Here is a 20,503-nt window from a genome sequence, read left to right as displayed (position 1 = left end):
ACTAGAAGGTGCACCAGAAGTCAGAATACCAGTGATCAACGATCCTAGAACTTCTTTGCCATATATCATTCTATTAGTAAGTATTAGTAAGTATTTAGTAAGAATTAACAATAGTAAAAGGGAACTTGTCACCACATTTTCACAAATACTGCTTATGGCAGGTTCCCATTGCACCCTATTAACTGTAACACTTCTCTTAGCTAAAAGCATTCATTCCATTAGCCTCCTAACATTAGCAATCTGTACCCCATGCATATATCTGATCACATGAAATCACAGCATGCCTGCATGGACTTAACCACTCCATGCAGGCATGCTGTGATTTCATGCGATCAAATATATGCATAGTGTACAGTTTACTAATGAAATTTAGCTGTATGCAAGGCAAATTTCCAAAGATGATTTATGGGGATCTGAAATTTAAAAAAAAAATATCTAAAAGATGGGTGCCACTAGCTGTATTTGTGAGAATGTGGTGACAGTTTTCCTTTAAAATAGTCACCATATCTATGCATTCTTTCCCACTTATACATCCAGGCAATACATTATATGGGAATCCTACTGTGAATTTGTGATGCACTTCTAAGACCCCAAAGTGCTTACATTGCCAGCAGTATGTTTCCCATTTATCCCTTTTAAAGCACAAACTGAAAGCAGAAGACATCATATATCAGCAGATAGACCTCTTTATTTCTCCAAATGACTTGCCAACATTCTCCACAACTGTTACACATAAAAGTAATGGAAACCTCTCCCCTAATGCTATCTCCAGATATGGCCAGGAAAGTGCAACATTAAAGTGGCAAATAAAAACAAATGGTTAATAGTTCATCTGTAACCAGTGCAAAACCAGGAAGTCTTTAAAACTCTGAGAGCCAACATGAAACATGTCAATTGGTAACAGAGTTACATACATAGACTTCAGTCTTAAAAGAGTTGTAAAAAGAGTGACCATATGTCTATTCCTAACATAAAAGATAAGGCCAGATCTTATATCTTATGGAAGATATTTATATACACATTGGTGATACATTGCAGCAATTTCTAACAGTTACATTTCCCAGGCCATCCCATATTCTCTCATTGATCCTTCAGAACAAAGTTTACATTGAAAACTTGTAACCCACTGCCAGATAACTACTAATCAGGGCAATTATTGTATATCTTCTATCAAAAAGGTTTACTACAAAGGGGTTGTCCGGTTTTAGCAAACAAATGTTATAAATAAACTGATATAAAAAAAATTTCAATATACTTTCTGTATCAATTCATCACAGTTGTCTAAATCTCAGCAATTTATAGGAAGCATTATTGTGGATAAACTCATTCCTGGTCATGTGATGTCACACAGGTGCATGGCTCGCTAGTATCACAGAGAGTACTTCTGCTGTGTGTTATAACAAGATGTGCATCTCTGTAACATCCCATGAGCAAGGACAGATTTCTATCCACAGGAAGAACAAAAAAGAGGGTGCAGTCACATGTGGCGTTTGTATCTTACAAACACAATGCAAACGCCAAGGGTCGGCACTCATCCGCATGGAAATGCATATAATCGGTAAGCAGAACCTAGTGTTTTGCATTGTTTAAATGCAAGACACCAGGTGCTGGTTACCGATCTAATGTAAACGTCATACAAACGCCATGTTTGACCACACCCTCACCAAACCGTTCAAACGTGTTGTTTTGGTTGCCTAAGAATGCAATGCTCCAGATGTGAACACATTCTGAAACTTCCTATAGAATGACAACAAGCAAAGATCTACAAAACGGTAAGCAATTGATACAGAAGGTATATTGGAAAATTTTATTATAGTTTTCACTGGTAATTATTTGTGGAAACTGGATAGCCCCTTTTACGCCTTTGCGCCACATCCTTTTTTCGTAAATTTTTCACTCTCCACCTTAAAAATTCTATAACTTTTTCTGTGCACAGAGCTGTGTGAGGCTTTGCCTGTATTTTCGGCGTAACAATTTTTATTTCTCAGTGGCGTTTTTTATTCCATTATTACCAATCCAAATGTGGTAAAATTGGTGAAAAATTTGATGTAAAATGGCATAAAAGTGGTGTTTCAGACATTTGGGCACTGTTTTCTTTTTTGGGGGTTCACCATCGATAATAACAATCTTTATATTTTGACAGATTGGGAATTTTGGGATGTGGTGACACCTAACATGTTTTTAAATTTTACTGTTTATTTTTTTATCAGTTCTAGGGAAATGGGGTGATTTGAGTGTTTAGTTTTTTATTTTTACAGTTTTTTTTAGACCCCTCTAGGGTACTTTAAACCTAGACAGTTTGATCGTTCATACCATATACTGCAATGCTGCTGTTTTGACACATGATTTATTACATTGTAACTAATCTGCAGAAGACATACGGCCTCTGATCTTACAAAGACCTGAGGCTGTCATGGCAACCGATCCCCAATGAAATCACGGGGAATGACGATCAAAACAAAGATGGTTGCGCCCACATGCTGCCGTCTTTTAAATGGTAATCAAAGAGTTAAAACCTGCAGTTGTTAGCAGTGGATGTTTGCTGCAATATGCAGCAAACCCCACCTCTGTACGACGAGGGCTCACCCCATAAACCCTTTTCATACAGTGTTAACAGCTCTGCACCGTATTATTATGGTGCTGAGTGTGAAGAGGTTAAGGTCTACGTTAAAGTATATAAACTTTAGATACAAGAAAAACAACAATATGGTAAGGTGCCATTAAACCAATAAGGCACAATGTATCACATTCTTACTAGCAGTTAAGGTGATAATTGGAGACAGCAGCACAGCCAGATGAGATAATGGTGTAGATTACAAAGTGCGCCCTAAAAAGTGATATCCATAGAATCTGTATAACCCACAGCAAAAAGCACAGCACCAGAATCTTACGAAGTAGTGGTCAAACAAGGCTATATCATCTCCTCTACCACTACTTTGTGGATGGAGTAGTCCTTATGATGCCTAACATTCTTGTTTTCTCATCCAATTTTACATAGCATAGTAAATATATACTTTTTTTAAGATCTATGTTTGCAGTCAGTCAACAAATGTAATGTCTTTTGGTGCATTTCCATTGTTTAACAGTAAATAGACTGCACATACTTGTTATACCTGTATATAAACACCTCTTACTACCAGAAGCCCAGCAGCATTCCTGTTAGGAACGAACAGTATGGAAATCATGGGAAATGAGGATGTGTACTAGCCTTTAATACAGCTAGCAGATGCCCCATGCATGAGCCGACTGCCTAAGATGCAAAAGATAGAGCAGGTCCTATTCCTGTTGATGAGTCCTAGGTAGTCATTTGTCATCTGAGCTTGAGCGTAGCTTACCCACCAGTGGCGGTGTTTGCGCCTGCATTTCAAAACTTGGTGTGTGCGGGCAGCCTTAATAGTAAGCTATGTATACATTTGTTCTAGAATGTACCAAGTGTAAAATAATTCAATTATTCAACATAAAATCACAAAATCTGTACAATGTTTTTGTCAGTGAGGAACCAGCCCCTCTGCCCTCATGTAAATTAGCAGGGGCACAATGAGGGTCCCGGCTGTCAATGAGCAGGTTGTATTATTTAACAACTAAATAACTTGATAAAACCTTAAATCACTCGTAGGGTAAAGCTACATTTATTGGTTTTCACAGTTGTTTTAGGCAGAGAATCTGAAACCACTTTCACAGAGTAATTCTTTCAGCACATCGAGCCACTTAAACAAATAGTATGATCAGGATAATCTATAGATTCTTCTTGCCGACAGAAACATTACAGACATCTTTATATTTGGTCTGAGAGTGCCATCTGGTGGCAAAACGCTCAAGTTCATATCAAGTATTTGGCGCCATCATGTGGTCACACGGTATAAGTGCTTACAAGTTGTCAATTCCAATTCATTGTTCTTTTTTATCAATTATTTATAGCAGATAACAGAGTTAGCTATAGGTATCTATGTATTTTTTGTATTATGATATTATGATATGTATAACGAATACACATAATGAATAAATTGTAGGAAAAGGGTCATATTACTCTATACATTTGAGAATAAATGCATATATGATTTCTACTCCAAGCTGTGCTTCTTTAAGAGTTTTTTTTTAACTCTTAAAAATAACCCTTCTTTGACAAAAATGTTAGCTTTAGATTTTTTAAGTAGAAATATGTTAATTGAATCACCTTTTTTGTGTAACTTGGTGTGTTGCAGGGTGATGCAGCACTGACCAGCCGTTCTCCTCGTCCTTGGTTCGTCCCCTTCAGTTCTCCAGCGACACACTAGCGGTTGGATGCATAGGTTGCAGCTCCACCTTGGTTCCACGAGTGGACGGTTACTTCTGTAGGCAAATCTGCCCCCTGCCCTCGGCTTAATAGTGTGGCCCATTTGGTCACTGGCAAAATAAACTACCGTATATACTCGTGTATAAGCCAAGTTTTTCAGCACAAAAAATGTGCTTATACACGAGTCAAGGAAAAAAAAAATTATATACTCACCCTCCGGCGTCCCAATGCTCACGTAGGTCCCCAAGTCGGCCCGTCCAGTCTTCTTTCTTCCCCGTGGCTCTTCTTCTTTCTTTGGTCATGGACGTGGCCATGTTATCTTCCCGACCGGCGCATACTATGACATCAGCAGTGGCCGCATCATAGTATGCGCCTGCTGGAAGAAAACTGGATCCTACATGGGGGCAGGCTGGCTGTATACTACATGGGGGCAGGCTGGCTGTATACTACATGGGGGCAGGCTGGCTGTATACTACATGGGGGCAGGCTGGCTGTATACTACATGGGGGCAGGCTGGCTGTATACTACATGGGGGCTGGCTGGCTGTATACTACATGGGGGCTGGCTGGCTGTATACTACATGGGGGCAGGCTGGCTGTATACTACATGGGGGCTGGCTGGCTGTATACTACATGGGGGCAGGCTGGCTGTATACTACATGGGGGCAGGCTGGCTGTATACTACATGGGGGCAGGCTGGCTGTATACTACATGGGGGCAGGCTGGCTGTATACTACATGGGGGCTGGCTGGCTGTATACTACATGGGAGCTGGCTGGCTGTATACTACATGGGGGCTGGCTGTATACTACATGGGGGCTGGCTGGCTGTATACTACATGGGGGCTGGCTGGCTGTATACTACATGGGGGCTGGCTGGCTGTATACTACATGGGGGCTGGCTGGCTGTATACTACATGGGGGCTGGCTGGCTGTATACTACTAGGGCCTGGCTGGCTGTATACTACTAGGGCCTGGCTGGCTGTATACTACCAGGGCCTGGCTGGCTGTATACTACATGGGGGCAGGCTGGCTGTATACTACATGGGGGCAGGCTGGCTGTATACTACATGGGGGCTGGCTGGCTGTATACTACATGGGGGCTGGCTGGCTGTATACTACATGGGGGCTGGCTGGCTGTATACTACATGGGGGCTGGCTGGCTGTATACTACTAGGGCCTGGCTGGCTGTATACTACTAGGGCCTGGCTGGCTGTATACTACCAGGGCCTGGCTGGCTGTATACTACATGGGGGCAGGCTGGCTGTATACTACATGGGGGCAGGCTGGCTGTATACTACATGGGGGCTGGCTGTATACTACATGGGGGCTGGCTGTATACTACTGGTGGCAGGTTGGCTGTATACTACATGGGGGCAGGTTGGCTGTATACTACATGGGGGCAGGTTGGCTGTATACTACATGGGGGCAGGTTGGCTGTATACTACATGGGGGCTGGCTGTATACTACATGGGGGCTGGCTGGCTGTATACTACATGGGGGATGGCTGGCTGTATACTACATGGGGGATGGCTGGCTGTATACTACATGGGGACTGGCTGTATACTACATGGGGGCTGGCTGGCTGTATACTACATGGGGGCTGGCTGGCTGTATACTACATGGGGGCTGGCTGGCTGTATACTACATGGGGGCTGGCTGGCTGTATACTACATGGGGGCTGGCTGGCTGTATACTACATGGGGGCTGGCTGGCTGTATACTACATGGGGGCTGGCTGGCTGTGTACTACATGGGGGCTGGCTGGCTGTATACTACATGGGGGCTGGCTGGCTGTATACTACATGGGGGCTGGCTGGCTGTATACTACATGGGGGCTGGCTGGCTGTATACTACATGGGGGCTGGCTGGCTGTATACTACTAGGGCCTGGCTGGCTGTATACTACTAGGGCCTGGCTGGCTGTATACTACTAGGGCCTGGCTGGCTGTATACTACTAGGGCCTGGCTGGCTGTATACTACCAGGGCCTGGCTGGCTGTATACTACATGGGGCAGGCTGGCAATATACTACTGGGAGCAGGCTGACTATATACTGGGGGGGGGGCTGTGACCAATGCATTTCCCACCCTTGGCTTATACTCGAGTCAATAGTTTTTCCCAATTTTTGGTGGTAAAATTAGGGGTCTCAGCTTATACTCGGGTCGATTTATACTCGAGTATATACGGTATGTATGGCTTCAGGCACATGGACACACACAGCGCCAGCTCAGGCATCCATAGACCTCACTGCACTGTTACCAAAGCCAGGGAGACTGAAGCTGAGGAAGTATGACCCTACTTAGTGCACACAGTCGTGTTCACATAGCCAGCCTCTGAATTTCCTGGGAAAACTGCGACCTGTGTGGTAGAGCAACAGGTAGTATTCCACAGATTACATCATTTTAGCATTCTGTATAGCTACACAAGCCTTGTTGATTAGAGAGTAATTACTTATAGAGATCAGATGGAAAGCACTGTTGAATTGTTTGCATTGTTACTCTTCTTATTCCTGGTCCTGAGAAAATATTCCTCTAAAAGTTGGTCCCTGCCATGCCTCGTCTTCCAATCCTTAGCATGGCGTCCATTTCAATCTTTTACATGGTCATAATGCTTATTTTTGGCATGTTTACTGGCAATCCAGTGGTAGATAGCAGTCTGGTACTGTACTACACTGGGATCCCAGGGGGAATCATGAGCTAAATTAAAAAAAAAAAAATCTGTTTTGTTTGAGCCTAAATTTGTGACATACCCTCCAATGGATAAAATGTTGCACACTTTGATATATATATATATATATATATATATATATATATATATATATATATATTTACTTTATTGTATACTCCATCAACTCCCTGGCCCACTTAAAGAATATTGTGTGAAACTTATTGTGAATAAAATATACAAGTGGGGTGTGTGATCTAAAAAATCTAAATGCTTCAACATTTTGGTGAAAATTAACTGGAAAAAGTAGGAGAACTACACTTTACAACTTTTTGAAACCAGAATTTTGGATTGTAGGGCTTGATATTTTCCCCTCCCAGTATCGGTCAGTTGGGTCAGTATCATGTGGGGTATTTAGAAAAAGTTAGCAAAAATAAGTAATATTTCCCATCCATCACCGCCGCCAAAGCTTGGGGCGAAGACCAGACAACCTAGGGCTAAAGTACTCTACGGGGTTGTATGAAAAATCATACAAATAAAAATTTTTTAAAAAGTTAAAAAAAGAAAATGATATTAAATATTAAAATTTCAAATCACCCCCCCTTTCCCTATATCATATTAATAAACAGTAAAAATCATAAACACATTAGGTATCGCCACATCCAAAATTGCTCAATCTATTAAAATATAATAAGTTTTTTCACTACGTTTAACCCCGTAACGCAAAATAGCGTCTAAAGTTGAAAATGGCACAATAAAAAGTGATCAAAAGTCCTTAAAATAGAAGCATTGACAAAGTCACCAAAAGTCACAAAAAAATGACACCACTGACAGCTCCATAAACCAAAGTATGAAAAAGTTATTGGTGCGAGAAGGCAAAATGAAAAAAAAAATGTGTAAATGTATGAAAACATTATAAAACCTATAGAAATCTGTTATCCCCGTGATCACACTGACCCAAAGAATAAAGAAGACATGTCATTTGGGGCACACAGTGAAAGGCGTAAAATCCAAGCCCACAAGAAAATGGTGCAAACACGTTTTTTTCCACCAATTTCACTGTATTTTAAAATGTTTCTCTCTTCCCAGTACACAGCATGTAATATTAAATACCATCACTATAAAGTGCAATTTGTTATGCAGAAAACAAGTCGTTTGCACACAGCTATTTACATGTAAAAATAAAAAAAAGTTATAGATTTTTAATGGTGGGGAACGAAAAATGGAAATTCAAAAACAAAAAAGGGCCAGGTCATTAAGGGGTTAAAAAAAAGCGGATGGAGGGACAGACTAGAACATTTTTGGGTTGGTAAGACTCCATGTGGGCCACTGAAACAAGTTTGGTCTAATTAGTTGTAGTGCCCAAGATACATGTCTAGCTGGAGGTACCACATCATATATACAGCACATCATATTACTCTGCGTTTTTATTTCACTTGTATCAGCTGAAGAATTAAACAAAAAAATAATTCTGTGGACAAATTGCTTCTCCGAGAGAGATTTCACTGGATTGGTAACAATAAGGCTATCACAGTAAAACAAATGCTAATACTTCAAGCCAAAAATATTGTAAACAGTTGAAACATACCTCTGCATTCAAATTGTCTGCAAGGCTTTCCAAAAACTGACTTTCAATTGGATTTTGTTGTGTAAGCAAGGTCAGGTAATGGCTGAGCTTATCATGGGTAGTGATGATGGTGCCTTCTCCAAATTTATCAAACTGAGGCCGCCCAGCTCGCCCAAATATCTGCATGACATCTAGAATTCCCAGATCCACAAAAGAACCTCTTTTAGCATCGTATATTTGTGTCCCCTGTATGAAAAAGAGAAAGTTTTATGTAGAAATATGTAGAAACACTATATCCTTACGGATTCATCTTTTAGACAGCAAAGTGTCATAATGTTTTTTAAAAAAAATGGACTCAAAGTAACAAAACTAATAGGTGCTATAAAATAAGACTGGAAATTCAAAAGATGCACCCAATATATCATCCTACATCAGCCACTGCAATGTCCAGCCTATATTTTCACTGTCTTAGGCCCCTTCCACGCTCCACACCCACACCAAACATGTCCTAAATTTCATAACCACAGAGAACATGAACTCCTTCAGATTTGACAAGCATTGGAGAAAATTGCAAAATTCCTCACTAATATGATGCACATAACAGCCTGCCACAGTGTACCATATTTCTTTGTAAATGTGAGCCAATGTGGTTCTTGTTGTGTAATATACAATTCTGCCCTAAAGAGGTATTCCTTCTTCATACAATAATCTCTAGAATTTTTCATTACTTTGTGGTCATCAAAATGTACCCACTGTGCTGCTTCATTCTAAGGCTCGGTTAGGACAGAGGGGGCCACCTTTATCCCCTTTTGCTCATTATATACGGATATTGTATGGCTATAATATGACTCTGTGAGGTGTGAGATTGGTGATCATAAAACCAAGTCCATAAAATGGTTTACCATTAGGCAGTTTCAGAAATTGTGCGTTCTATAAATAGGGAAGGCCCAGTTCCCACCTGCATTGGTGGTTTCAGTTACATTCTCCAATTTAAAAGAGTAAAAAAGAAATATAAAAAAACCAAGGTCTTCCGTTCACCTTCCAATCCCCATAAACAATGTATGGAAGCTCATCTTCTGTTACACTTCCGTCATTTATAGCAGAAAAATAAATATGGGCATAAAATAGCTGAACACATAATTTTGCCAGAATTTTTGCTTGAACATGTCTTGGTGTAAGAATAGTTGCCAGATTTTTGGACAGATACTAAAATCTAGTTTAAAGGACATCTAATTTAAAGGACATCTATCACCAGATCAAAGATCTGGAGGATCTGCTGTTCTTTTAGAATCTTATGACCTAGTTTTTAAGAAAAAAAAGGCTTTTAAAAGTATGCAAATAAGCCCATGGGAGTTAATGGAGCCTTGAGCTCCTCAGGCTCATTTTTATAATTTGTTAAAGCCCCTTTTTCTCAGGGCACTTACTCATAGACTCTGTGATTTTCGTAAATTTCTTATATTTGTTATCCATGGCCTCCATCCTTCTAAAATCAACTTTTACTCCATGCTGTAGCTGCAAAGGCTGTTACACTCTGAAGGAGCACTTCCCCCTTCCCACTGGAAACAACACACAAAGAAGCAGAACTTCTGAGAAGTGTTTGAAATTGTGTTTGAGGAGCTGAAATGTTGCATCTTGCCCTTGGATGAATAAATCATCACACTTCTCAGGAGTGCTGCTTCCCTGTGTGTTCTTTGCAGGTTAACTACACATTACCTTGAGTTGGGTCTGTTGAAGTTGGCACCCTGATCCCTCTGCTCCTCCTCTTTGTTTTTCTGTCCCTCTTCACACTGTGCACTCACTACAGTTAAAATCACAGCAGGAATTTGGAGGGGGAAGTACCTAGGGAGAAGGATGAGTGTAACAGAATCGCAGAGGGGTTCAAACCCCCCCCCCCCAAAACCCTCAGGATCATTAGCATAAAGTTAAAAGTTGATTAGAATGAAAGAGGACATGGATAACATGTATAAGAAAATTACCACAGTCACAGTGTCTGGATCTAGGAGTAAGTCCACCCAATGAATTATCAAGTGCGATGAGGTTGTCCCTCATCTTTCAGTGGGCATAAAATATCCAATAGAGGGGTCAGTATCGAAGAAAGCACTTGCTTTCCTTTTTATGCTTTTGGGTTCCATCGGAGTGAAGTATGGTTGGAGGTGCCGCTTTGGAGGATCAGTACTTCGATTAAAGTCACTCCACTGAACTGTTTGGAGGAATACAGCTGCCGGCTGGGGCTATCCTGCATTTGCTACTGATTTACCAGGAATGCTACACACAAGGATGAAAAGAAAAACAAATGCTTTCCTGGATAATGAGTCCTCAATAGGATAATTTGTGCCCAAGCACAACATCATCGGATTTCATAATTCATTGGGTGGACTTGTGTGCTAAACTACAGGTACCAACTTACCCCCGGTATAAGACTCATAGACTTTAATTAGCATGAGGTCATACCAGTACATTTCTAATAACAGAGCAGGTAAAAGTTATATATTTTCTTCAGCTTGATACAGATTTGAAGGGAAGTGGTGGGTTACCAATATTTAACAGCGAAGTTTGTATGAAAAAGTAACTCTGGTTGTAAACTTGGTTGGTGCTAGTGAAACCTTTTATTGTAACATTTAAACTATATGGTAATTTGAGGAACACTAGATGTTTTTATTAATGAGTTAGACTGTATGTGTAATATATGTCACTATACAGCTTTCCATGTGGAATGTATACTGTATTTCCAACCAGAGGCTGCAATGATGTAGATATAGAGTCTAACATTTACATTTGTGCCTTCTTCACCACTATATGTCACACTGGTAATAGAACAGATCCCATTTTGCTCTTTTATTTAAAGCTTCAGAGCCACTTCTAAGCCCCTGATGCTCTTCTTACAATTCCTTAGGCGTTATTTGTCTTTTTACATGCAGACAAGTTGTAGGTTGCTATTCAATTAAATGGAGAACAAGAAGTTTAACCCAACAGGTCATTTGCATTGTGCACATCCCACAGCAAACTGCTTTTCCCTAGACTGTGCTTGAACAGAAGTGAACTGCCAGGTCTGGCTTCAGGTGATTTCTCCTGCTGCGGCTGGGTAATGGCACGACACTGGGCAGCGTTTTATTATATGACTTTATTATCCACTGATGAATACAGAGAGGGATTCCGCTATAAATTACAGCTGGATATACGCCAGAAAGAACCCTGGACATATGAACAAAAATGTATCACTGCTTCAATTGTTCTAATTTCCAGTGCAGAATAAGCGGCAGACAATGTTATTCCGTTCTGCAGAATAATCTCTTACCTTAATGATAACAGCGTGTGCAGGGAGATTGACACCCCAGGCTAATGTGGCTGTACAAACCAGGACTTTGATATGTCCCTGAGAAAAGAGGTTCTCCACCAAACTCCTATCTTGCCGCAGCATGCCTGCATGATGAATACTAAATCCATCTGGAAACAACTCTCTTAGCTGCTTATTTCTAGACCTTTGCACCTGTAGGAGACAAAAGCATTTGGTAAATGACTGATTGGTTCATAATGAAAAGACATTCATGTGTAGAGGAAATATGCAATCACAAAACTGACTCAGGCACCTTCTTTTGATATTCTAAATACTGCTATTGTTTGCAGAGAAGCTAAACACAAAGTATGGCAATTGCAGACATCTCTTTGTTTCATGCCTGACTCTGGATGAATATTCTTACCACATCTTACTGTTATAGCACTGAATTCATGTAAGGTTTCTTGAATGTCTATCGTTTTAATTCATACATATTGTCAAATTATAAAATGATGACAACCAACTTCTACAAGTTAACTTTGACTCTCACAAATAATTGACACAAAGAGGTTGTCCATATTCAGTAAATAATTGATATGTTTTGTGTGAGTAAAAGTTACAATATAACATTACATATTACAATAAGTTTACAATATATTTCTGTAGCAATTCCTCACAGTTTTCTAGATCTCTGCTTGCTGTCATTATATAGGAATTTTCATTGTTTACTTGCAGTGAATAGAAATCTGTCCCTGGTCATGTGATGTCACACAGGTGCACAGCTTGTTATCATCTCACAGAGTAATTGGCGCTGTGTGTTATAATGAGTGTTATAATGAGTGCACCTGTGTGTTCAACACATGACCATGGTCAGATTTCTATCCTATGGAAGTAAAGATATAAGCTTTCGATCGCAGGACAGCAAGCAGAGATCTAGAAAACAGCGAGGAATGAATACAGAAAGTATTTCGGAAATATGTTTAACTTTCCCTTACACGAACGATATTATGATTTGCTGAAAGTGGACAACCCCTTTAAGAGGAAACCTATTAAAGAGGACCTGTCACCGGGAATAATCCCTCTAGGAACCACTTACTAAATAAAGCAGCACCCTAGCCCTACCCCAGTAATAGCAGTGTTAAATCACTAGCTTTACCGATAAACTAGCAAACACTGCAGCCCTCTGAAGTCATGAGGGGGCGGGTCCGAGGCGCTCCCCTCTACTGAAATGCCCCTAAGGCACAGCTGCTATGAGGCCCACACAGTCAGAGGGTCCCATCCAGGGGTGAACCTAGCCTTTCTGCTGCCTGAGGCGAGTTGTAAAAAGACCCCCCCCCCACTCCATATATGTAATATATAAAGGAGTGTCAGGACCAGACCCAATCATATTGGTTTAATGTGAAAATAAAGCAATGCAAAATACATAGAGCATCCCACCGTGTACTATATAATAAAACAGTGAGCTACCATAAAGAACAAAATACATACAACAATCCGCCATATAATATAAAATCAATACAGTGTGCCACCATATACCATATAATACATACAGCGTGCCGCCATATACCATATAATATATACAGCGTGCTGCCATATAGCATATAATATATACAGCGTGCCACCATATACCATATAACACATACAGTGTACCACCATATATCATACAATACATACAGCGTGCCCCCATATACCATATAATAAATACAGCGTGCCGCCATATACCATATAATACATACAGCGTGCCGCCATATACCATATAATGCATACAGCGTGCCGCCATATACCATATAATATATACAGTGTGCCACCATATACCATACAATGCATACAGTGTGCCGCCATATACCATATAATACATACAGTGTGTCACCATATACCATACAATGCATACAGTGTGCCGCCATATAGCATATAATACATACAGCGTGTCGCCATATACCATATAATACATACAGTGTGCCGCCATATACCATACAATACACACAGCGTACCCCCATATACCATATAATACATACAGCATGCCGCCATATACCATATAATACATACAGTGTGCCGCCATATACCATATAATACATACAGTGTGCCCCCATATACCATATAATACATACAGCGTGCCCCCATATACCATACAATGCATACAGTGTGCCGCCATATAGCATATAATACATACAGCGTGTCGCCATATACCATATAATACATACAGTGTGCCACCATATACCATACAATACACACAGCGTACCCCCATATACCATATAATACATACAGCATGCCGCCATATAATACACACAGTGTACCATTTACCATACAATACATACAGTGTGCCGCCATATACCATATAATACACACAGCGTGCCACCATTATATATAGTATATAATACATACATAGTGCTGCCACATAGTATATAATACTTACAGTGTACCATCATATAGTATATAATACATACAGTGTGCCATCATATAGTATATAATACATACAGCGTGCCCCCATATAGTATATAATGCACACAGCGTGCCACAACATAGTATATAATACATACAGTGTGCCACCATTTCGCATATAATACATACAGCGTGCGGCCATATACCATATAATATAATGTGCGGGCCGCATAGGCCAGCGGGCGGGTTTATGTAAAGGGCAGGTCCATGTGCCGGCCGGAGGACATGGACCTGCCTCCTCGTCTTACAGGAGGCACGCCGCCTGAGGCGAGAATCTCCACTCGCCTCATGACAGGTGCGCCCCTGGTACCATCATTCGACCTGACACACTAAAGAATGGAGGATGTGTACCATTATTTGCATATTATGCTGCACATTGTACAGCACTATACGTAAATAACATATATGTAATTTATTTATGCTGTATATGTGTGCATATCTGATTTGTACATGAAATGTACATAATGTATGTGTGTATAAATGCTATATATTTGTATATGGCACATTATGTGTGTGTATATGCTCTATGTGCATGCACATGAGTATATAAATGTGTGTAGAAGAGAGTGAAGAACTGTTTGGAATTTCTATTCAAATGATACAGCTCTCATACGATGATCTATGCTTTTATAAATTATGACACATATTCTGCTTTTGACTAGTTGCTTAGTTTAAACGTTTTTTGGGGAATTTGTGAATAAAGATTTGTTTATGGACTATTTTTTGCTAAGATGTGTTTTTTTTTTGTTAAATCTTCTGTTTTCTGAGCTTATGTAACTGGTGGTAATTTTGTCATTTATTGCCCATACCATTCAGTTAAATAATTTTGGATAGTGATGTTCCATATGTATGTAAAACCAGGGAATAGAATTGTTTTAGTTTCTGAAGAAAAGCAAAGCACGAATAGCAGCATGTAACCAAGCCTTGGTGCAACCATAGAGGATCAATGAGAGCATGGAACACCTGAAAAGATATTTAGCATTCCGATCAGTTAGCATTGAATATAATTGATGGGACCTGGTGTTTTGATATTATGAGCCACATCCTTCAACTTATAAACCACATTGGACGTTGATTTGATAACAGTCCCAGAAGCCTTTCTCATAGCTGGATTTCAATATTCAACATTGTCCATGAGTAATTGAAAAACAGTGCATTAACATTTCTTGTCAGCAGCTCGGCAGATATTCATTGTAGCATGAATTTTCAATCTTATGTGTGAGATTAACATAAAAATATAGGCAATCTATTAAGACTGCATTTTAGCTGCAGAAGTCCTTCTAATTTGCTGAACTGAACTCAATGTAACTATACATTATCTTGATCCAAAAGGGCGAATAACATAAAAGCAATGAACATTCAGCTGAAGCAGCCTAACATTTGTGTGGTGGAAAATGCCATGGGGTTCTCCAATATAAAAGATCAAGCACACAGTCTGTATGAGTGTATAATTATAATTAACGGCATGAGGCCGCAGTCGCACATCCCTAAAAACAGTCACGTATGTTAATGAATGAGTGGTGAAAATTTGTACTACAAGTAGCCAAAGTCCACTACAGTGGAATTCACATGATGCCTTGTAAAAAGCAAACACATCCCTTTTAACCCATTAACGACCTGGCCCTTTATTGTTTTTTCATTTTTCACTCCCCACCTTCAAAATTTTATTTTTACACATTAAGAGCTGTGTGATGGCTGGTTTTCTGTGTAACTGTGTTCATAGTGATGGTATTGAATATTCCATGCCGTGTACTGGAAAGGGGGAAAAAATTTCCAAATGCAGTGAAAATGTTAAAACACACATGATGTGATTTTGCCATCTTCTGGTACTAATAACTTTTTCATACTGTAGTGTAGCTGTGGGTGGTGTCATTTTGTGTGACTTTTGATGACTTTTTCAAGGCTACCATATTTAGGACTGCACAACCTTTTGATCAGTTTGGGCGCTATTTTCTGTTACGAGGTTAAACGCAGTGAAAAACCGCTATTATATTTTGACCGATGGGGCATTTTCGGACGCGGTGATACCTAACGTGTTTATGACTTTTTACTGTTTATTTATATTTATATCAGTTCTAAGGAAAGGGGGTGATTTGAATTTTTATTATATATATTTTTAACTTTTTTTTAATTTTTACTATTTTTCAGACTCCCTAGGGTACTTTAACCGTAGGTTGTCTGATCGATCCTACCATAAACTGCCATACTGCATATACTGCAAATCGCACATTGTAAGGAATGGGTTAAAACGAAGCAGCCTCGGGTTTTTGGAAGACCCGAGGCTGTCACACGACCGATCGTTGCTCCCCGATGACGTTATCTTTTTTAAGCCGCCGGCAGCAATATGCAGCAAAGACTTGCCGGCTATGGAGAGGGCTCAGCTTGTGAGCACTCTCCATGTATCCGCACCCGACGTAACAGTATGACGTGTGTCCATAAGGGGTGAAGCTCAGCAGCATGCAAACGGTTGTACAAGAAAAAGGAGCTGCAAGTTTGGAAGACATTGTTAGCAACAATCATTAATCATCTTTAGACATTTTGTGTATCTAATACAACTAGTGCTGAGATAAGCACAGGCTGGGAACAACCCACTGTCATTTTAAAGAGCAAGCTATTAAACTAGCTTACACATTTCTTTGTAGTTTGTGGATAATGTAGCTCACATTCTGCTAATATATATATATATATATATATATATATATATATATATATATATATATGTATACACACATTATGAGTTAAGAATAAAGCTCAGATTAAGATTATAGAAAGATCTGTTAAAACCGTTTAATAAATTTGCTATGACAAATGTCCCATGGGTTTTGATAAGCAAAAGTTATCAATCATAACATTATCCAGAATAATTATTGCAGAGAAGTGTGGAAAATGGCGAAATTACTCTGCGATACCACTACAATTAAAGTTCTGTATTACATTTAATTAAAAATAGAAAAAGTTCAAGCCCTGTGAAGGTCTCTTGAGAATGGTCCGAAGTGGAGGAACATGACAAATAGAAATTGAGAGACTGAAGTAGTCAGTATTCTTAAAATGAGGTCAACTTCACATACTGGTAACATTTAATGGTGAAGCTGTAAATGTATGGGATGCTGGTTGCAATTGTTCAGCCATGGATGACTCCCTGTGAACTCCTGAATCATCCTTGTGAAGCTCAATTCAAGCAATACTCCAGTAATTTATTTTCCCTTATTTAGGAATTACCTGCTTTCTGAAAATTCACAGGGTCCTTCTCTTCAGTCAGGTCATGTAACCTCATTGTGACCTGCTGGGAATTACATGTCTTTCTACACTATACATAAAGCGCCGATCTCACTTCCTGTGTGATGGAATTGCATGGATTGTACCACAAAAGCTCTCCATCAGCGGAACATTAAACTTGACATTTGCTGTTTATGAGACAAGCTCCTATCCCACAGTTATAATGGTGTTCCTGTCTATATACTTCTACTAGTTTGTTTAGGAAAATATAGAAATAGAAGTACAATCGTCCAGCAGGCAGATATGTATCTAGCTACCTGTGTGTATCTTGGGATTGATAGCATTGCACAGAAAAATATAAGGTCAGGTGCACACATGTATCCATACCTCCCAACTTTTGTGGAGGAGAAAGAGGGACAAAATGGCGGCGCGCGAAGCGGCGATTTTTTTACCCACAGAAGCCACACCCTAGCCACGCCCCCTAACCACACCCCCTGGCCACGCCACTGCTCATACCTTCAACGCATCCACTGGCACCAATGTATATTTATGTATATAATTGGGGGGCATATTCCACTCCCCCTAGACAACGAGCATGCCCTCCTAGACAACGAGCATGTCCTCCCCTAGACAACGAGCATGCCCCCCCCAGACAACGAGCATGTCCTCCCCTAGACAACGAGCATGTCCCCCCCTAGACAACGAGCATGTCCCCCCCAGACAACGGGCATGTCCGCCCCCAGACAACGAGCATGCCCCCCCCTAGACAACGAGCATGTCCCCCCCAGACAACGAGCATGTCCCCCCCAGACAACGGGCATGTCCGCCCCCAGACAACGAGCATGCCCCCCCTAGACAACGAGCATGTCCCCCCCAGACAACGAGCATGCCCCCCCTAGACAACAAGCATGCCCCCCCTAGACAACGAGCATGTCCCCTAGACAACGAGCATGCCCCCCCCTAGACAACGAGCATGTACCCCCCCCTAGACAACGAGCATGTACCCCCACCTAGACAACGAGAATGTACCCCCACCTAGACAACGACCATGTCCCCCCCTAGACAACGAGCATGTCCCCCCCCCCTAGACAACGAGCATGTCCCCCACCTAGACAACGAGCCTGTCCCCCCCTGTGGCTGCGTGCCCTTTTTTGTGTGTTTGTGTTATTTTTGTCTTCCAGGACCGTGCCTGCTGTGGACTGCTTCCGATTCGAAGGATTACATCGATGACCGACAGTTCTAACAAATAAAATGGTCAACGAGGGTGTGTCTGCGTTTTTTGTTCAATAAAATTTTCTGAAAACGGTGTGATTATTTATTTTTTTGCGACACTCTTCATAGTTTGCCGTAGTAGTGGTGCCGGCTAGGTGACGGTGCTCATTACTAAGGGCTGGCCTTAGTGTTTGCCTTAATTTTTTTGGCAAATTCACACTAACGCCCATACCATTACCCCAGTACCCACCGCCACCAGGGGTGCCGGGAAGAGCCGGGTACAAACCAGTACCTGACCGTCTATAGATGGTCAGGTAGTGGGGCGGCTGCAGGCTGTTATTGTTGCGCTGGAATAGCCCCCTAACAGTGACCTATCCCAGCTCAGTAATGGCAGGCTGCTGCTGCTTTTTTGTATCAGGCTGATTTGAAAAATAGGGGCACCCCATGCCGTTTTTTCTTCAAATTTTTGACAAAAATATGCTTGGGGTCCCCCCTTTAAAGGGGGCTCCCAGGCTGTTTCCCCCATTTTTACAAAAAAATGGGGGGGAAAAACGGCATGGGGTGCCCCCTATTGTTCAAATCAGCCAGATACAAAAAAGCAGCAGCAGCCTGCTATTACTGAGCTGGGATAGGCCACTGTTAGGGGGCTATCCCAGCGCAACAATAACAGCCTGCAGCCGCCCCAACACCTGACCATCTATAGACGGTCAGGTACTGGTTTGTACCCGGCTCTTCCCGGCACCCCTGGTGGCGGTGGGTACCGGGGTAATGGTATGGGCGTTAGTGTAAATTTGCCAAAAAAATTAAGGCAAACACTAAGGCCAGCCCTTAGTAATGAGCACCGTCACCTAGCCGGCACCACTACTACGGCAAACTATGAAGAGTGTCGCAAAAAAATAAATAATCACACCGTTTTCAGAAAATTTTATTGAACAAAAGACGCAGACACACCCTCGTTGACCATTTTATTTGTTAGAAATGTCGGTCATAGACGTAATCCTTCGAATCCGAAGCAGTCCACAGCAGGCACGGTCCTGGAAGACAAAAATAACACAAACACACAAAAAAGGGCACGCAGCCACAGGGGAGGACATGCTCGTTGTGTAGGGGTCAGGGGTAGACATGCTCGTTGTCTAGGGGGGGGGGGAAATGCTAGTTGTCTAGGGGGGGGACATGCTCGTTGTCTAGGAGTCGGGGGGAGACATGCTCGTTGTCTAGGGGGGGGAATGCTCGTTGTCTGGGGGGGGGGACATGCTCGTTGTCTAGGGGGGGGGGCATGCTCGTTGTCTTGGGGGGGGACATGCTCGTTGTCTAGGGGTCAGGGGGAGACATGCTCGTTGTCTAGCAGGGGGAAATGCTCGTTGTCTAGGGGGGGAAATCCTCGTTGTCTAGGGGGGGGACATGCTCGTTGTCGCAGTAAAGGGGAGGGGTCCTATGGAGCGCAGTAAAGGGGAGGGGTCCTATGGAGCGCAGTAAAGGGGAGGGGTCCTATGGAGCGCAGTAAAGGGGAGGGGTCCTATGGAGCGCAGTAAAGGGGAGGGGTCCTATGGAGCGCAGTAAAGGGGAGGGGTCCTATGGAGCGCAGTAAAGGGGAGGAGTCCTATTGAGCGCGCAGTGAAAGCCATAAAAAACACATTTGATATTTTCCTTCCCGCTTCCCAGTACAGGGCCTGGAATATTTAATACTGTCACTAGGAAGTATAATTTGTTACGCAGAAACAGGCCGCACACAGCTCTGTACGTGGAAAAATAAAAAAGTTATTGATTTTTGAAAGTGGGGAGTGAAATATGGAAACGCAAAAATTGTTCCGTCAGAGTAATGGAGCAGGCGGCCGTGTATGACCATTCTGCTCCATTACCG

The 20,503-nt window shown here is 41.6% G+C and overlaps 1 protein-coding gene across 2 annotated transcripts in view; it reads right to left on the bottom strand.

The window, feature by feature from the left end:
• The window catches only part of ASCC3 (activating signal cointegrator 1 complex subunit 3), a 498,380-nt gene that overhangs the window by 150,643 nt on the left and 327,234 nt on the right, over positions 1-20,503 (bottom strand). For both annotated transcript variants that reach the window (XM_072141894.1, XM_072141895.1), the window contains exons 15-16: positions 11,797-11,988; positions 8,523-8,747 (exon numbers count right to left, since the gene is read on the bottom strand). In XM_072141894.1, coding sequence (XP_071997995.1) covers positions 8,523-8,747; positions 11,797-11,988 — 417 coding nt within the window. The remainder of the gene's footprint in view (positions 1-8,522; positions 8,748-11,796; positions 11,989-20,503) is intronic.

Source organism: Engystomops pustulosus, chromosome 3 (genome assembly GCF_040894005.1).
Source record: "Engystomops pustulosus chromosome 3, aEngPut4.maternal, whole genome shotgun sequence".
Lineage (NCBI taxonomy): Eukaryota > Metazoa > Chordata > Amphibia > Anura > Leptodactylidae > Engystomops > Engystomops pustulosus.
This window is presented reverse-complemented; position numbering and strand designations above follow the sequence as displayed.